The sequence below is a fragment of the Homalodisca vitripennis genome, chromosome 4, assembly GCF_021130785.1.
Source record: "Homalodisca vitripennis isolate AUS2020 chromosome 4, UT_GWSS_2.1, whole genome shotgun sequence".
Classification (NCBI taxonomy): Eukaryota; Metazoa; Arthropoda; class Insecta; order Hemiptera; family Cicadellidae; genus Homalodisca; species Homalodisca vitripennis.
In genome coordinates, this window is record NC_060210.1 from 52,094,984 (window position 1) to 52,115,311 (window position 20,328).

The 20,328-nt window shown below is 33.3% G+C and overlaps 1 protein-coding gene across 11 annotated transcripts in view; it reads left to right on the top strand.

The window, feature by feature from the left end:
- The window catches only part of LOC124359309 (TLD domain-containing protein 2), a 498,415-nt gene that overhangs the window by 383,081 nt on the left and 95,006 nt on the right, over positions 1-20,328 (top strand). For 8 of the 11 annotated variants that reach the window (XM_046811944.1, XM_046811946.1, XM_046811947.1 and 5 more), the window contains 4 exons: positions 476-783; positions 8,204-8,349; positions 10,177-10,359; positions 12,879-13,024. In XM_046811944.1, the coding sequence (XP_046667900.1) occupies positions 476-783; positions 8,204-8,349; positions 10,177-10,359; positions 12,879-13,024 (783 nt within the window). The remainder of the gene's footprint in view (positions 1-475; positions 784-8,203; positions 8,350-10,176; positions 10,360-12,878; positions 13,025-20,328) is intronic. The other 3 variants (XM_046811942.1, XM_046811943.1, XM_046811940.1) reach the window with 2 other exon arrangements.

Genomic DNA, 20,328 nt, shown 5'->3' on the forward strand with positions numbered 1-20,328 from the left:
TACTGTGGAGAGCCACCCTCAGTCATGTTGATGTCATATAATCTTAGTTTCAGTTTAAAATCTCTAGATTGTAGATGGCTCTTCACAATAAGATCAGTATACCACAAAACAATAGCAATTTTAGAAGTGGTTTGATCTGGTCTGAAATGGAACAATTAAAAGGTAGTAACCCCAAAGCCATTTTAAAGGTGAATTAGAAATTATTTCATATGGTTAGAATCAAATTTTGAACTTATGAACAAACCCCAGACCCTTGTTCAAAATCTTCTTACTATTTAATTACTGTATGAAAATGTATTTAGGAATGAAGATTAGTATCAAAAAGAGGTGTGTTTGTATATCAATTTCTCATGGAGAATATATTTTTCTTTACTCCTTATATTATGTTCATAGAAGGTTTAAATAAGTGTAAATTCAAAATCATCCTACATATTGAGTAAATTACCAAATCAGATTATTTTTTATAAATTTACAGTTATGGACAACAACCGGCGGAACAGTGAAGGACTGCTGGTAAAGCTTTCCTGTCACGACTCAGGTATTGACATCCGAGATGAGCCGCCTGTGGTACCGCAGCTCCCACGCAAGTCTGTGTACTCAGATGCAGACGTGCTGCTGGGAGATGACTTCGTGCCACCAGTACCCATCCAGCCACTGGATGTAGATCGCCGCAAGAAAACCTCCTCAGTCAGCTTCAGCCTGGATGATACCAAGGAAGGCGAGGAGGAGCCGGTGCCGCTACGGGAAAAGGATGACTCAGAGAAAGAGACTAAGAAAAATAAGGTGAGCATCATGTTAGTTCATACAGTCTGTAGTACAGTTTGTTTTATTTTGGTTCCAGATCAGTATAAACGAAGTGGGATGAACTGAACAGTAAGTTTAATCAGAGTGCTGTACTGTACCTCTAGTAATTCTCTGATTGGTGTAAATATATTCATACATACATTATATATAATACATACAAAGAATAAGTAAGTAACCACAAAATTTAAATACAAAACTAAAACATTGAAAGAATCATCTGTTACATCATAATAACACAGCAATTTCAAAATTTGGATCAGCTAATTATTCTGAAATAACTAACTGGTGAACTTTATCTGTTCAGTTATAATAAAAACAGGTAGGACTTTCTTTACCATACTTAAATATGCCATTAAATAAATAAATATCTTCTTGTTTTATTTAGACATCTAATCTTCCTCCTTATAGAGATGTACACATTTTGGGATTCTGGATGCGCAATGCTCAGAATTCATTACTACTATAAGTCAAATAAACATCAGTTTAAAAAAGTGTCTTTTAACATGAAGCGTTCCTCCTGTGACGTCTTTGTTAAAGGCAATAATTTATTGCACCAAACCAAGTAATCTGCTTCTTTAACTTTCTACAGAATACAGAATACAGAATACAGAAATCTTTATTCGTATACATGGAGTACAGAATTGTGTCAATATAATTTAGTTGTACAATCAGGTATTTAAAAATTCTTCTAGAGTGTAATATGGTTTCTGCAGCAGCCAGGCCTTGAGTGCTGTCTTGAAGTACTTCTCATCTCTGCGTCTCTTGAGGTCCTCTGGAAGATGATTGAAAAGTTTTCTCCCCATGTATGTAGGTTTCTTTTCAAATAGGGTCAGGTGGTGTGTGGGGAGGGCATAGTCACAGGCGTTTCTGGTGTCATAGCTGTGTGTGTCACCTAGCTGGTCAGGTTTCTGAGCTATTGTGAAGCAGATGGTCTCGCAGATGTAGAGTGAGACAGCTGTCAAGATCGCTAGTTCTCCAAATGCCTGACGGCATGAGTCTTGAGGAGTCAGTCCCGCAAGAATTCGAATTGCTTTCTTTTGTAGAACCAGAACCCGCTCCCTGTTTCTTACTGAGGAGTTGCCCCACACAAGTAGTCCGTACCTCAGATGAGATTCAAAAAGAGAGAAGTATGCTGTCCTGGTAGTATCATTGTTACAAGTACTTTTTATTCTTTTAAGAGCATAGATACTAGAGTTGAGCTTGCTGCAAAGACCATCAATGTGTGAGTTCCAAGAGAGATTGTCATCTATTGTTATGCCGAGATACTTGGCTTCATTATCTTGGATTATTTCAGGTAAGCCATAGTAATCATTGGTTCTTCGGCCTTTCCATATTAATTGTTGTGTTTTGCTCTCATTAAGAACTAGGTCATTATGTTGGCAGTATTGCTTTGTCATATTCAGGGCTGTAAATGAATTTATTTCAAGAGATTCTGTGTCTTTTTTTGCAATAAGAAGAGCGGTGTCATCTGCATATAACATAGCTTGGGCCCAGTCAAGAAGATAGCTTGGTAGGTCATTTGTCAGCAATATGAAGAGCACTGGTCCAAGTATAGATCCCTGAGGTACACCTCTAGTGATTGGGAGTAAGGTTGATCTTGCTTTATGGGATGTGTTGTTTCTGGTATAATTTACTTCCACTAGTTGCTGTCGATCTTTCAGGTAGCTAGCAAGCCAGTCATGTGATGCTCCCCTAATGCCCATATTCCCTACTTTTTGAAGCAGTAGAGAGTGGTTTAGGCAATCAAAAGCCTTGCTGAAGTCTAGTAGCATGGCGGTTACTGTTGTACCTTCTTCAAGTTTGTCGATAATAAACTCTGTCAGTTGAACTATAGCCGTGGTGGTGGATCTTCCTCGTAAGAAGCCATGCTGTTGAGGCGTCAAGATGTTTTGAGTAGTCAGATGTGCTGTCAATTGATTCAGAAAGATTTTTTCAATTACTTTTGATATCGTTGGAAGAATCGATATAGGTCTATAGTTTTCCACTGATGTTGTATTGCCTTTCTTGTGTTTAGGAAATACTTTTGCAATTTTCAGTTTCATAGGAAAGACACCTTGTGAAAACGACAGGTTAATTATGTGACATAAGGGATTTGCTATTTCATCCTTACAGTGTTTTAGGAGTGTGGAAGAGACTTCATCGACACCTCCGGCTGGTTTCGATTTAAGGGATGTGAGTATATGAAGGACTTCTTCCGGTGTGGTTGAGAATGGGATGAAGTCAGGTACATCGCCATAGTCTTTCCATGTTGTTAGCTGACTATTTATGGCCTGGTTAGCGTTACAGAGAGTGATGTCAGCTATTTTTGTAAAGTAATGATTGAAGTGTTCAGTTATTTCCAAAGGGTCCTGGATCAGTTTTTCATTGATTATAAGTTTAAGTGGTTCGTCCTTTTTACTGTTATTGCATTTTTCGTAGTTAATAACCTCCCAAACAGCCCTTTGTTTGTTACGTGAGTTATTAATGAAGTCTGAGGTTGACTGTTTCCTCAGTTTTTTCAAGTAGAGGTCATAGTTCTTTTTTCTGATAGCTGTTTCTATTTTATCACCCTCACGGCCAGTTGTTAATTCCATTTCCAGGGATCTTAGAAAATGTTTTCTCAACCTTTCAGATTCTTCATTGGTTGCTTTGAATTTTGATTTTATTTTCGGGCGGGATTTTTTGTGTGGACATGTTGCATTAAGAGTTTGAATGAGTATTTCATGAAAATATTCATAGGATTCTTCCACAGAAGGGGAGTTATATACATTTTGCCATGTCTCTAAATGAAGCAGGTTTTTGAAGTAGTCTAGGTTTTTCTGTGAGAAATGTCTATTGGTTAAAATGGGCAAAGGTAATTTTTTGTTCGGAATACTAGCTGAGCAGAGCTGAGCTTTGTGGTCTGATAGGCCAGTGATAATTAAATCAGCGTCAATTTTACCTATGTCAAGGTTAGAGCAGACAAAGTCAATTGATGATTTAGAGTTCAGAGTTACTCTAGTGGGTGGGAGATCTATCCTGGTGATGTTATGACTGGCCAACATGTCTTTAAGTTTTTGGTTTTTATAGTCATGATTCAGCCCATCTACATTAATGTCACCCATGATTATAGTAGGACATTTCCATGTTGGAATAAGGTCCAGAGTACTAGATAAAATGTCAAGGGCATTGTCAAGGTTTCCACTTGGTGGTCTGTAGACTCCAATTACATATATTGTGGTTTTGCCAATAGTCACATGTACTACGTGAGTTTCACACGTAAGTTCACAAGCAAGCTCAGTTGTTAAATTGTGTACTTGGTTTCCTAGTGTTTCACTGGAAAAAATTGCTACACCTCCTTTTCTGCAGGTATGCCGAGAGAAGCCTCCTATTAAGTTGTAGCCTTGCAGTCTAGTACTTGAGAGCTGGTACTCTTTAAGACCATGCTCTGACAAGATTACCAGGTCAGGTGAATGAAGTTCTAGAATGTGTGTCAATCTGTTAATTTTCCCACCTAAGCAGTCTATGTTTTGATGAAGTATCCTTAGTTGATTTCCTTGGTCAATAAGGTTGTGATTAGTTTTTCTCTGCTTTTTTTGGGAGTGAGGGTTTCTAAAAAACTATTTTCAAGAGTGTTTGCAGGATCAGCTTCTGAGTGGGAGGAGGAGATTTGCACAGGAACGGAGTGTGGTCTGGTGAGAGTATAGAAGTAGTAGTTATTTATGTTTTTGTAAAACTCTATGTGTCTATTAAAAAATGCTTCTATGTCTTCACCATTGGGACGGATCTTTGCAGTTGATGGTGGGTATTGTATCTGTGTTAAATGAAGAGTGCAGTTCAGTTTTTTCTGAGTGGTTTGTCTGGCTCCAACTATGTCAATTTCCGTAGAACAGTTAGGTTGTTCTGGAAGGGGTGTTATATCATTCAGTTTTTTATGAGTGGTTTGTCTGGCTCCAACTATGTCAATTTCCGTAGAACAGTTAGGTTGTTCTGGAAGGGGTGTTATATCATTCAGTTTTTTATAAGTGGTTTGTCTGGCTCCAACTATGTCAATTTCCGTAGAACAGTTAGGTTGTTCTGGAAGGGGTGTTATATCATTCAGTTTTTTATAAGTGGTTTGTCTGGCTCCAACTATGTCAATTTCTGTAGAATAGTCAGGTTGTTCTGGAAGGGGTGTTATATCATTCAGTTTTTTATAAGTGGTTTGTCTGGCTCCAACTATGTCAATTTCCGTAGAACAGTTAGGTTGTTCTGGAAGGGGTGTTATATCATTCAGTTTTTTATAAGTGGTTTGTCTGGCTCCAACTATGTCAATTTCTGTAGAATAGTTAGGTTGTTCTGGAAGGGGTGTTATATCATTCAGTTTTTTATAAGTGGTTTGTCTGGCTCCAACTATGTCAATTTCTGTAGAATAGTCAGGTTGTTCTGGAAGGGGTGTTATATCATTCAGTTTTTTATAAGTGGTTTGTCTGGCTCCAACTATGTCAATTTCCGTAGAACAGTTAGGTTGTTCTGGAAGGGGTGTTATATCATTCAGTTTTTTATAAGTGGTTTGTCTGGCTCCAACTATGTCAATTTCTGTAGAATAGTTAGGTTGTTCTGGAAGGGGTGTTATATCATTCAGTTTTTTATAAGTGGTTTGTCTGGCTCCAACTCTGTCAATTTTAGTGTTGTATTTGGCTGCCTGAAGCGAGATGCTAAAAGCAGTCTTTTTCCTATCAGAAAAAACTTGTTTTGGCACAAAATGTCTTGTTTTTGACGTTCTTGGACCAGATATATGTGTGTTAATTCCTGGTGGAGTCAATTCACTTGCGCTGGGGAGTTTAGATAAATTTAGAGTCTTAAGCTGTTCTTGTAGTTCTTTAACAACATCCTCCATTCGATCTTGTCTCGTCTTCACTTGAGCTAATCCTGTCAGAGCGAGGCTGCTGGAGTTTATGACAGGTGTTTCTTCATGGACTGTTTGAGTTCCTATGTCTTTGAGCATTTTAGTATCTTGAAATTGATCTGACTTTTCGATCTTGTTAAAACTTAGTTTTAAATCTGTATAATTATTGTGTTCTATCACGTTTAGTTTTTTTTGTCAGATGTTGATTTAATTTTTAAAGATCCAGTATTTTTTTCTTTTGTTCATCTAGTGAAAAGGTTTGCATTCTGTCATTCTCTTCAAATAAGTTTTGTAATTCTAATCTGTGCTGTTTTTTCCTTTTCCAGTTGAGCCAATGTTTCATGCAATTTGTCCTGCAGGGTTTCTATTTTGTGCAAAAATGTGTTTTCTTGTTCAGTCATTTCTTCCAGCTTCAACTCCAACCCTGCAAAAGTATCTTCTAATGAGGATTTTTGTTTTGACAATATCTGAATGTCTCTTTTGAGATTATTGTTCTCCTTCAGTAGGAAGTTGCCAGCTTCAGCCGCTATGGTCAAAGAGGTTTCCATGTCTGTTTCTTCTAGATCTTCATATTTTTGGACACTTTGTCTGACCATTTCTAGCTCCTCTGCCAAGCTGGAAGTTGTTGAGATTTTCTCCTGATGTTGATGACCATGTTCAGCAATTTTAGGTGCAGGCCCTGGTGACTGACCATTTGTTTTGATGTGATCCTGTTTAGTGGGTAGAATCAGGGATGCTGATGTTGTATTACAGTTTTTACATATCCAGTGGTCGATTTCCTCTTTATTCATTTTTTTCAAATGTTTTTCAGCAATGTTTACACATCCAGCATGGTACCATAGGTTGCAGGGACCAGTACAATAGATACCAGAGAATTTTACACCTATACTACAAATACCACAGGGATATTTAGGTCCGGATGTAGTCTTGTTCTTGGACATTTTTGAGAATTATTTACTTATGTCAGGAAAATAATTGAAAATAAAAATTGTTAATATTTTAGAAAGAGGAAGTCAGTTGTCGGATTGAGTGAGATATCGAGTTGGCAGTGGCAGTGCCTGAGGCAGAGTAGTTGTGTGCACTGTCAGCAACTGCTGGGTCACTGCTCCCGTCTGTGACCTTCTCACTCTGTACTTTCTGCTGTATAGCAGGTGTGAGCTGGAGTCTATCACACAACCTAATACATCACTACTCTTTTTGAGTTGGCTATTCTAGTGACATCATTAAGATATGTGGGAAACAGCTACTTGTCCGTAGGCTTTCCAGTTGTGGTTTAATTGTCAGAGTATAAATGAATGAATTACTGTATATTATTTGATTTAGATGTGCTAATTAACTGCTTTGTCAGATAGTGAAAAAATGAGAGAAGTTTGTCAAAAATATATAGACCTAAAAACTCTTGATTAAATGGCAATCAAGTGCCGTGTCAATAGTATGAGTACAGCAGCTGGCTGTATTGCTGTAGGTCAGCGCTGACAATGCTGACACGGTGTCTGGGTCACTGGTCTAGTTACAGGTGGCCAAGCAGCTGTGTGCCAACGCTGTATGATGTGGAATATCACTGTTAGTTTGTGACTTGGCGGTGACGTCACTGTTATTTAGTTATTTCATAGATGTGTAATACATGAATTATATTTCATATTATTTTAAATCTTAAAAGGCTTATAAGTTTGGAGTGAATAATATAGTTGTGTGAAGTGTTATGCTTGATTATTGAAAGTCTTTAACTTGGCTTAATCTTGATAGTTTACTTGCTTGTTAGTGTTCAGTATTTAATTCAAGTTTCATGATAAAGTTCTGAAGCTTCCATGAAAGAAAATATTTGTTGTTTTAACTTACATGAGATCCAAGGTAAGTATTGTGCACAAGTAAATAATATTTTGTTGTGTTATTACCACTTAAAATACACACTTTTCTTGGAGTTCACTGTAATGTGACTGTAGTCAGTCAGCCATGTTGTTGATATCCTCCCTTGATCTAATCCCTTCTCTGAATCAAATCAGTGAAGGTCACTTCGTTCTTCATTCCCTCAATGTTTTCTCTGAAAATTTTACTGATTTCATGATAAATTCTAACTGCTTCCATGCCTTTATCACCGATTCAGCGCACATTTCACATTCTCTACTGATTTTAACCAGTGGAGGTATTTTAAATATTCCTAAACAAACATTGAGGGAGTTATAGCAATGTCTCAAGCTTCTGAACAGATGTAGCTATACAATTACTGTAAGCAAATAAGACAAATGCTAACTGCATAAGGCACTATCCGAATTTCAACTCTCCTTGTGTTCACTAAATAAATATAAATAATTATAATTTCTCCAGCCCATTATCCTTATTCCATGAACTCAACTTACTATTAGTATGATAAATTTTCATCCTAAAGAGAATCTTTCCTTAAATGACCACTAGAATTACTTTATATTTGTACTGATATCATGTGACTCATAAAAAAAATTGATCTCCCGGGAAAAATACTAAAAATTTCTTTGGTAAAAGAGTTAAACAAATTATATCAGTTCCGGAACTCATAATGCTGTGATGTGCACACAGATGCTAAAGCGACTATCGTATCCCCTCTCCTGGATGGAGGGGTTGTCTGGGGACAAAGACGAGAAGGAGAGTTCACTGCCCTCATCTGCTGAGTCTCCCCACCCTTCCTCCCACTCTTCTAGCGTCTTCTCCAAAGTGTTCTCCAGGTCAGTTGGTGCCAAGGCTATTGTAATTTGCCTGTCGCGTTGTGATGGGATCAGTCATGTACAGCCTGTCTTTGCTTACTAACCAATAACAGTTGCGATACAAATTTATAGTTTAAAGGATAATACTGAAGTACTTATAAAGTCTCTTTTATTGGCTAATATAAAGTGTAAATTACAAGTATATGTGTGTTGCATTGATTCGTAATTCTGCTTAGTTTAAAACAATTGAAATTATTGAAATCTTTACTGAAATTAACTAGATTGGTCGGTCTGAATTTAAAAACTGGGCTTAATTGTTTTCACTATAAAAGATTAACAAACAGTTATTATTACTGCAAACAAAACACTTAAAGATTGTATTACACAGAATTATTATTAGATTATGTGTAACCTGATGTGATGTTAAGATTCTGAAGTCGGAATTTGTGAAGCTGCCAACCATGAAGTTCAGTTATGAATCAGTAGGCAAATAGATCAGTAATGTATAGTACATGCACTATTAGTAGTGATTGGATATTGTAGTTCTGGAGAGCTAGGACTTTGTTTATCTTTTAACATATATTTTTACTATAACAAGTGATTGGTACTACCTGAAGCAAAAACTATCCTTGATATCCTATTGGGATTAAGGATAGTTTTTGCTTGAGTTAGTACAAATCACTGGTTACAGTAAAAATATATGTTAAAAGACAATCAAATATCAGTACCATATATCTGTATATTAATATTCATTCTGGTAGGCTTCCATATAGGAAGCATAGAGGAGTAGGTTCACTGCTAATAAATGAAATCGAGATATATTATTAAATTTGAATACAAACTTTGAAATTATGTTTTTATTCAATTTGATTGCATTGTGTATTACAATAAGCACTGTAATGGCAAATGTTTGCAGTGGGCTTGAAAGTTCTTTTGTAAGTCAAGAATACCTAACCTTCCATCATGTATATTTACAATAAAGTTAGTTTCTAATATTAAATAAAGTTTACAGTAACTTTTTATTTGAAAAAATAAGTTTGTTCATGGTAGGCAATAAAACTTCCAGTTCACAAGGCTTGCAATGGTAATACGTTCCAGTATCCCAGTCTTTCAGTTTTAGTGTGGATTCATAAGGAAGCACAATGGTTTGTTTAAAAAGTTTTGCCCAAAAACTTAATGAGTTTCTGCAATTGGGCCTGACAACCAATATTAACGAACTGGAATCAAAACAAAAACGTTTCTTTACTAACCCATGATAGTAATTAACCAGAAGTTCAGCAGATCAGCCATTATATCAGCCACGTGTTGAAAAGTTTCATTGAAACAAGCTGCATGACAGTTTGTTCTTTACTTACCAGATAAAAAAGGTGGTTACCCTTTTAAATTTGGGTAAAAGTATATAGTTAATGGTTTTTGTGGCATTTTCATTAATCACAGAACACTAATAAAACTGATTTGTTCTTGAAAACAAATGAATGCAATAAAGCCTGTTTCAAATTTTTGACAAAGAACATTTATTAGCATATATGTTTAAAAAATATTGAAACAAACTTGCATTCCAAGCTGAGTTTAGTAGTAGTGGTGACGTTTTTGTATTACAATGTATTTGTCCACTAAACAATGTTTCTCTGATTGCTATTTCTGCTTTGCATTTATCTTCATTAATACTGTGCTTTTCTCTGTTTCTCCCTGCTTCCTTCCTTCACTTAACCTTTTCTCATCTAATTTTTTTAATATTTCTTTACTATTTTTTCAAAATAAACTAAATGTTCTCTTGCTAATATTTTAATTAATACCTTAATTTTTCTATTTCTGAACTTACGCTAATAATTATGTTCTAACAACCAGCTCACCCATTAATATGGTGACGGATTTTAGTTCTGGACTTTTTATGAAGACCCCCAGTGAGGATGGGGGGCGTTTCCCCTTTCCCCCCACCCCAGAACCTCCCCCCACTCCTGCCTCCGCAGACTCTACCAAACCACAAGGTCTTGCGAGCTTCTCGCCCTCCAATATCATAACTAGCGTAGGGTAAGTCGGTAACTGTGTGTCTGTTTTTGTTTCTGATTGTTTTTCTTATTTTACTCGCACCTTCTATGTTGTGTTGAACTCACCCTTTTCAATTTTGTTTTTGGTGTTTAATGTAAATATTATGAATGTACCACACTGTTCATTTTACTCCATAGTTAAAGTAATAAAATTTACAATACATAGTTTTATAATGCTTTTAACAACTAATGCCTTCATTGCATTAGTAAAAAATATAAAAAGTAAAATTAAACGTTTTTAAACTAATCCATACATTATATTATGACTTTATTAAATAAACAGCATATAACTTGGCTTAAACATTGTGTAAACAAAAATTATAATACAATTTAAAGGCAAAGGGGATCAGTTTCTCCTTAAACAAATACTAAAAATAAATAAATAAAATAAAATTTGCACAAGAGGGATATTTGCTTTATTTCACTTGATATACCACACATCTCCTGTGAGATTCATTACGGTATCTTTCTTTGCTGATGCCAAGCACATTTCTTATGCATGAGTTACTTACTTTATTTAATACATTAACTGTTTATTTATTATAGATTAAATGTAATGGTACAGTGTTTTAGGTAATCTACACAACATGGATGTGTAGTTTTATTGTTGTTAAGAGTGCATGAACATAGTATGTTTTGTTAGTCAATTATGATGATACTTTTTTATGAGTATTTATTTAAATACATTTCCACAAACTTAGTGGATATGACTAGGTAATAGTCTATTATTCTCGTATTGGAGATAAGCAAGTGAACAATTATAACACTAAGCCAAGGGGATTGTCATACTTATTTACACTTTATCTGTACAGGCACAATGCAAATATAATTCTCTATAGGATATTTTATTTGTGCATAGAGAAGATATGCACCACTGTCCAGTGTGACATAAGTTGATTAATAAGTGTGACTGAGGTGTAGTAGTATCAAGTCAACATATTGAGGACCGTTACTTGTTTGTTGCATAATCATATTCTGTAGTCAGTGCCAAAGCCAATGGGCAGCAGGCCCAAAGGTGCCACAAACTAGAAAATTAGAGCAAATTATCATTTCAGACTAGTTTCTACACAAATGCAGAAATGCTCTCTGACATAAACTTTGATTACATTATTGGGAAATTTTCAATTAAAGAAAACAAGAAAAGTTAATGTGGCATGGTGACCTATATTGTGAAATTTGTGCAGTAATAATTTTCTCATTGTTAATTTTTTTTAATTTTTTTTAGTTTTTCAAATTTAATAAAAACCGTCTTTTGTATGAATCAATAATTTATCCTTATCGATATCTTTTTGTAGACAAATATTCACAAAGAAGTCTTTAGGGGACTGTGAATGTTTTTGATTATTTGTAATTTATTTATTTATTCATTTATTTATATGTTTTTGGACCTAGGCAACTAAAAGAATAAGTAATGCTCTATATATGCTGCTATACAAAGATATTGTTCAGAAACAAAAATAAAATCTAAATATAATTCTGAATTAGGAGATTTAGGATGAATATACAAATTGAAAATCGTTCAAATTATTTCTAGTTTAAGTTTAATGAAATAACACTACCCAGGTTTGATGTATTTCCACCTATCAGCAAGCAATATTACTGGTGAGTTTCTAATATTGATGATAAGCAGTGTTTTCTGTATTTAAAGTAACTAACTTGGTCCATGTGTTCTTGGTATGTATGATCACAGAATACCTGTATAAATATATTAATGTTTTTAAGTAGTGTTAAAACTGTATGCCAGGGCTCTTTTGAGTGGACTGATTTACTGACTCAAATTATAAACCACTTCCTGACAGGCATAGAAACTTGAAATTTGATATGTAGCTGGATTTCATGAACTAACTACTGAGAGAATTTACAAATGCTTCAATTATTTATTTAAAGGGTGTTTTTATGAAAAAGTGTTTTATTTAATTTTGTTTACTAGATAAGAACCAAAAACTTGGTTATTTTACTGACCATCAAAGAGTAAAAATTTAATAACACCCAACTTTTCACATGTGATAATGTCATAAACTGGTACAAGCACAATTTACTTCAGGCTTTACAATTTGAATATTGTATATATTGGGGGAAACAATAAACCTTAAGAATATTACAATTTATAATATTGGGTCATCTTAATTAAGAAAGGCTTTCTATATGGATACAGCTTTGATCTGGAATTACCAAAAATGGAATGTGATATCAAGTATAATACCAAACATGAGCACTGGACTGGCTCCACCAGATTAGGATGTTCTGGGTGCAACATGTGGGGTTAGGGAAACAAGTCAACACAGCAAGTTATGGTCTAAGTATGTACAGGAAATGTTCTATTAAACATAGTAATGTCTTCTTAATGTTCAGTTACATCTCAATACATTACAATGTGGGATTATGTTTTATGCTAAAATGGTATAAATGTAAATGGTAGTTGTGTAACACTAAATGGTTTTCATTTAGTATATTATGACAAAATTATATTTTTCTATAGTCTAACATTTTTATTGTGTTCAGACGATCATCAGTGGGTACCTTTATCCGTCAGCAACACCATTCCTCTCCCTCCAACTCTTCCAAAGACAAAAATGCTGCTCCTAAGCTGGACTACCGAAGCATGGTGTCTGTGGAAGACATGCCAGAACTATTTGTCTCATTCGATAGTAAGTTTGGTTTACATATCTCTCTATATATGTTTTATTGTATTATAAACATAGATTTATAATATATTTTCAATTTAATTTTCACAAAGATTTTCTTTTTTCTGCATTAAAGTTATTTTAAAATTTATTATATCAAACATTCTTCTGAATTGTTGCATATGAAGCCAATTTTTCCGCTCTTAAATGAGTGAAATAATAATTTTCAATTTGTTGTTACGTTCAATTTCGTTGACCTGAGGTGTAATAAAATATATTATATCTTTTAGCACATATTGTCAAGTTAAGAATCACATACCTATAAACATTCAAACTCAATAATTTAGATGATAATCAAGACTTAAATCCCAAAAATACAATTTCAATAACTCTATTCTAAGAATTTGTTTGGAAAGTTACATTCATATTCATTGTTATCATAGGGCCTCGGCTGCAATACAAGCGGTAGGCAGTAAATTGACAGGGCTGCAGAGGGGTGTTATCTACGATACAAGCAGTTTTATTGAGTTTAAGTTTTAGTCAGTCATCAAAATGGAGTCTCTGGACGAAGTTTTACAACTCTTGTTTTGAAGTGAAAACAGCATTTTGTAAAGACGTGTGTTAGATAGGTTGCACTAGCCTACAATGTAGTGTTCAACCTATAAACAGACTTATAGTTCGGTTCAGTGAATGTTATCACAGTTTGAGAAGGTTTGTAACCAGTTTTTTGAATTAACCCTTTAAGGAGTATGGACGTCATGTGACGTCTGCTTTTGATAGGCTAAAATGAGTAATGCATGAAATCCAAAAATACCAAAAGGAGTAAAAAATTAAAATCTTTAAAATCTCTTAAAAATGTTTATTTACATTTGAAAGCTTAATAAAAAAGGACTACGTGTTCTACAAGTTAATATTTCAGTACTTTTTCAAGATCAAATGTCTTATTTCCTCACTACGGACTCAATCAATATTGTCTGCCATTTGGACAACAGTAACAAACTAGATGGTTGCTCAACAAATATGTCACTCCCACAAGATAAATATGGCCACAGTATGCAGTATACAAGGAATGGCTAGTATAATGTGGCGGCATATTCTGACAGCAAAGCGATGCGCGAGTGACACGACCTTGAGTCAGTTGCTTCTACCAGGTGGCTATTGCGATCTGATGGTAAAATCAGATTACAAATGAATGCGAGCACAAATATGAAAGTTAAGTATGTTACTAATAGATGGAACCACTTTACAGACAAATCTACTTAAAGGTAATAAGAATATACGTCATATGACGTCCTTACTCATTATGTAGAGCTTAACGTACTTCTTAAAGGGTTAACCAGAATTTCAATTGGAATTTTTGACCAGACCTGATAATATACCTTTTAGAGAAGAAAAAAGTATGTTTGCAGCAGCAGGTAAAGGTAAAACCGAGGCAAGGGTATGCAGAAATTTGGGTCCAACATGTTGTATAGCATTGGCAAAATGAGCTTAGTGCAGAGTGGCAGGAAAAAATATAATATTTGGAATTGATGGCGAGTGGTGGATCAGTGGCATTATGTGATACTCTGAGCACTCACATCTATTGTGACTACTGTCAGACATTCTCTTCAGATGCTCTACCACTCGATGTTCACCGCTTACCCCTTGTATCGTGGCCAAGGTCTAATAATGTCTAGGAATTAAATCTCACTAAAATAACTCTTTTATGCCCTGTTGTACTAATAATAGGAACAATTCTGACAGAGCATAATGTAACAATAGTATATTTGTTAAATTGTCAGTTAAAAATGGTTGGGTTTCACTGCTTCTAGAACTGGTTGTGCTTTAGGTTAGTGCTTCCATTATTTATTATATTTGTTGGATCAGAATGTTTCTTTGAGTTTGTAATGTAATCACTTTGAATCACTAACGGTAAATAAAACTTTTTACTTCATAGTTTAATTAAACTTTGTTACTTACTCAAGAAAGATTTACAATGGTGCAACAAGTGGGTTCACTATACAAACTGATGACATTTTGGTACACATTGGTTTTGTAAAAATCTCTACTGCAATAAATTATTTTAGATAATTACATTTTACTCATATAATAATAATTCTGAAGGATCTCATTCATTTCGATTATTATCTACAACACTTTTAGTTCTATAGATGTGAACTCAAGATATTTGATCTAAATGTTTAATACATTCACTGTGGCAAAAAGTATAATTAGGGTTACTTAATGCTAAAACTTTTGTCACATGCCTTCAAGGATTGATTAGTTACTTCTTGAAGTGTAAACTTTTGATCAATACGAATTGTCCTCATGCAATATGTTTTTTCAGCTAATAATATACAAATAAGGGCTCATGGTAATTGTCCATATACAATGAATAGCCTTGCCCAAATACAGAGTCCGTTCAATAAGTATTGGGGGCTGGTTCTAAAAATGTAAAATTTACTGTAGGTATCATTACAATTACTTAATAGTCTTCAAAATATATTCTTCCTACATTGATACAATTAGTTAAGTGTTTCTGCCACTCGTCAAAAGCTTGCTGGAAGTTGGTTTCTAGAATATTGTTGAGAACCTTTGTTATTGCCTTGAACCGCCTCGATGAAGTCAAACCGATGTCCTTTGAGCTCCCTTTTCATTCACGGAAACAAGAAAAAGTCTGGAACACCAAGATTAATCACCAGTAACAATGAAAATCTGTATCCATAAAATCTTCTTTCTGGATATAGTCCAAATTTTCGTATGAAATGACCACCCACAACAGTTTTTTGTTCCTTGCTCAAGACTTTTGGCACAGTTTTGTGCACACTTTCCTCATCGCGATTCTCTGTTACAATGCTGTTGACAATTTTTAACTGAAAGACACAGGCTACCATTTTTATTGTTCCTGTGTAATAAAATACCTAAAAATGTCTTCAACTCCTTTCAGTGTCAAGTTTTATTTACTATAAACATCGTTGAATGCATAAAAATTTGTAAATTTGCAAATCCCTTCTGGGAAAATATCATCAAGTAGGAGTGAGAAAAAAATCTGTTGGGGATCCACCCCAGGGACTGATACTAAGAGAGATTCAGTTCTGGCCAATTCAGTAGGCCACATATCTGTTGTAATACTCCAAGTTGGAATCTCAATAACAGTAGACACGTCATCTCTTTCAGAACGAGCAAATGAAGAATCAGAGGAACAGTTAACAATTATTTGCATGAGCTCCACAGAAACATCACTGTCATAGTTTTGTTCATTGTTAGTGGGAAAGGCACTTGCAAGAGAGGTACTTAGCATTGCAGGATCCATGTTTATACAAGAACACTCACAAATAATGTACAGAAAGAATTACACTGTACTTCAATAAAAAAAAAAAATACTAAACAAAAAATGTTCAAAGATTACACTGGGCTCCTATAAAACTGAACCCACCCCACAGTAAGCTCCCATTCCAGTCTAAATTAGAGCAGATTTTTGTTGAAATCCAAATTCAAATCTACCTTTTTCTATGAAAGCACACTGAGCGACTCATCAATGAGAAAATATTCAACCAACAAGGATAAAACTCATAGTTAAAGAAACATTATATCACTAGGACATTTTGGACTCTCTTCCATACAGTCCAAATGTGGCACCTAATGACATGCACATGTTTCTAAAACTGGTGGGGAAAATATACTTTTAAAATGAAGAAATAAAATTATATAATCAATATATTATGTTTAAGTAACAATTAGTTCATGTATGACTCCAACTATTTGCAATTGATGAGTACAACAGGTGTACTGATTTCCTTGTGTCTTATTGCAACTATAGTCCCTTAACAGCCGTAAGGTTAAGATCTTTTATTTTTTTATGCAAATGGTGTTTAACTTTATAGATAACTTTTAATTTTATTTAGCCATTTTAGTTATCAATTGAAATATTTTCAACCAAATGCTAATATATTAATAGGTCGCGGATAGGTGTAACTGTGTTGAAACAACCTGTACTTTATGCTCAACCTTTAGTGGTCAAAAATAAATTACATAGCCACAATTTCAATATCAACATATCTGGATTATTTCAAAAACTTTTTTCACTAAAATATTATGTACAATTGGAATAAAAATCATCCAATAACTTAGTTGAAACAAACATAAAGAGAACTTATGCTTTGTAGTATATTGAACTCTGTATCATTAAAATTAAAATCCTGTTATGAAAAAGTACAAACAAGTAACTTAGATCATAAATTTATGTACTAAATATACATATTCTATTATGAACATTTATTTGTTATTACTTGATATGATTTACTATTCATTATAAATTTATTCTAATGCATGTCTAGTGTAAATTTCTTGATAGATAATTATACATTTTTAATACTATGGGAGTTTTTGAAACCTATTTATTAGCCATTCAAAGAGACATTCTGTGTAAATTCTAACAAGGCTTTTGAGTTGATTCTAACAGTTGAACATGTTATCAACATTTAAATAATGAAAGTTAAAATTGTTTAGTTTATTATTTATGACATGTAGAACTAAAATACGAAATTATTAGTTTTGAAAACTATATCCATGTGTTTAATTTGTAACAAAAGCCTTGAAACTATCAAAATTCTTGGAGAGGTTGCTACAGGCTACAGTCTATTCTTTCTACACACAAATGGCAGGCTATTCATTTTATCTCAACATTTATGTGAAACAATGTAGTTAAAACTTTGTTTGCAATCGTGTCTTCAAAAACAACTTTAGTAGTAGTTTAAGGTTAAAAATTGACAAAATTGCTCTTGGGAAAATGGTTATTCAATAAAATATTAAATTATTAAAATAAAATAATACAACCTGTGTTTATAGCATTTTTTATACCACTTTCCCTGATGTCTAAGAGAAATCAGTAGAGACATTCAGTAGGCAGTGCTTCTCTTACGGTATGGGTTCTTCAAGATAATTCTATGCAACTGTTCTGGTTCACATCTCTTTATGCAATATATCAAGGAATAAAAAACAACTTTTTATTGAATTTTTAACCTATTATAGTTATATGTAAACTATCCGATTAACATGCCAAATTTAGTTAATGTTCGGCACTTTCAGTTATCTAAATTGGTAATGTTTTAAAATTCAACAATATTTTTATTAATAATTAATGATATATAATATTATTCTGACCAAATCTGCTTAGATTAATGTATATTTCAGATTAACCAAATTAACTTTAAATTGAATGATAAAAATTAAATCAATAGAGTTGGTTGTTGGTTATTTATATTTTTGGAAAGTTTTTTATTTTTTTACTATAAGATACAATGAGCTGCGATTGGTTTCATTTAACAATTTGTACGGGTACAAATTCAATAATAAAATACTAAACTGTAGCAACCTCTTTACTGTTGCATGTGTTTTTAACATTAAAACAGACAGTAGTTAACATACATGTACACTAACATTGTATGTTTCTTTTTTTCTGTTCGTTTCCGTTGGTTCGTTTAGTTCATGCACCACTTTTCCCGCAACTAGAGGGTCTGGGTACGTTGCTCTCTGCATCAGATCACTAACTATTGTGCCATACTCTGTACTCTTCAGTTGTTTCCATTTTCATTTGTGAATGGTTTTACAGTGTTAAACTTCTAATTCACGTAAATACTCTTTTAATCAGTTTATGTTATAAAAAAAAAACACTTAGGTACTTTCCAAGCTTTACAATTCTTTTAAAGCTAAAATATGAAAAAATAGTTTATAAAACAGCCATTAAAATTGAACTGTTGTTAATTAAAATTCTATTTTATTTTAATGTTTTTAATATACATAAATAACGTTTTGTATGCTAAACATATCATAATGCAATATTTCAAAGTTTAACTAAAAGGACAAAGTTGTTTAAGATGCTGAATAAATGATTGATTATTCATAAAAACTGTTTGAATGGCATTTTAAACATTTTAAAAATTATAAAGAAAAATATAGATGTCAACATCAAACCAGTTAATTGGCCCTACATACCATGAAATGAATACAACAGCTTTTCCTGTGCAGCTTTTTCACTGGTTTTCCCTTTAACCCTTTGAGTGCCAAGTCGTAATTGAGGGGGTTGGTATGGTCTGTGCCAAGCATTTATGACAATTCATATACCTTGATGCCAAGCACTCTTGTTATTTGTGTAGTGCTTCTTCAAGTAATTCACAAATTTTTCAAAAATGAACATAAATAATGCATTTTATTTTTATGTAGAAGGAAACTACTACGTAACTATAAGTATAACTTATAATATTATAAGTCTGTTGAAGTTTTAAAATTAAAGATAATACAAAAAATTAATATTTTTAAAGTTTTTAAATGGGGGTGTGCACCTTTTTTTATTGTTTCCTATGCAAATAGGAAAACATATAGAAAGTTTAAAAAAAGTAACAATCTGTATAGCTGAGATTTATTTTATATTAGTGTAAAATGTTGAAAATTTGCACCCATACATAAGTTGACTCATATTTGGATTTACAAGTTATAACAAATAAAATAAAATAGATAATCTACCTGTACTTTTGTTTGTGTTACTGTGGATAAAATGAGACTGAATATATTGTCATATGTTAACATTTGGTAACAAAATACAAATGTGCGAAAAGCTGATCTAGTCGGCCCTTGGCACTTTTTAGAAGTACCTCATCTGCTTTTGTCCCTTAAAGGTTTAATTAATTTAGAAACAAACTGATATATATTTTAAAAATAAATATACATTATTGTTCATTTAGAGCAATGTTTTCCAATTACAATACATGAATATAAAAATGTTGTAGTATATAATTTTGAAAATTAATATACATCTTTTAACCAAGATGACTGCTTGTTAAGTAACAGAGAATGGTCTAAAGATTTTGAAAAGAAGTGAAACGTTAAAAAAATTAATTATAATTTAAGGGGTTTACTAGGAACGGAATGCTATTTTGTTTGTCCAACTTCTGTGTTACCACTATTATATACTTCATTGCTTATTAAATATTATTTGCACTAAAATTTTAATGATTTAACTTTGTGTTTAAAATTATCAACATAATATTATTTGTTTCAATTTATGTTTTTCTGCTCTCTCCTCTATAATAATACCTAACTATGTGACACTGTTCTAATACTAGCATGCGTTCTTGCCTGTTTGGGATTAGATGCTATTGCACATGTGTAGAAATAAGATCTTCCAACGTTGATAATGAACCAACACATTGAATTTAAGCACAAGTTTAATAAGTCTTAAGTTTGTAATGCTTGTATTGTTTTAAAGTTAGTAAAACTATAATAAATGTTTAAAACTTGTCATTTTTTGGTGTATAATTACATATTTAAACCAACAACATTAATAATGAGAG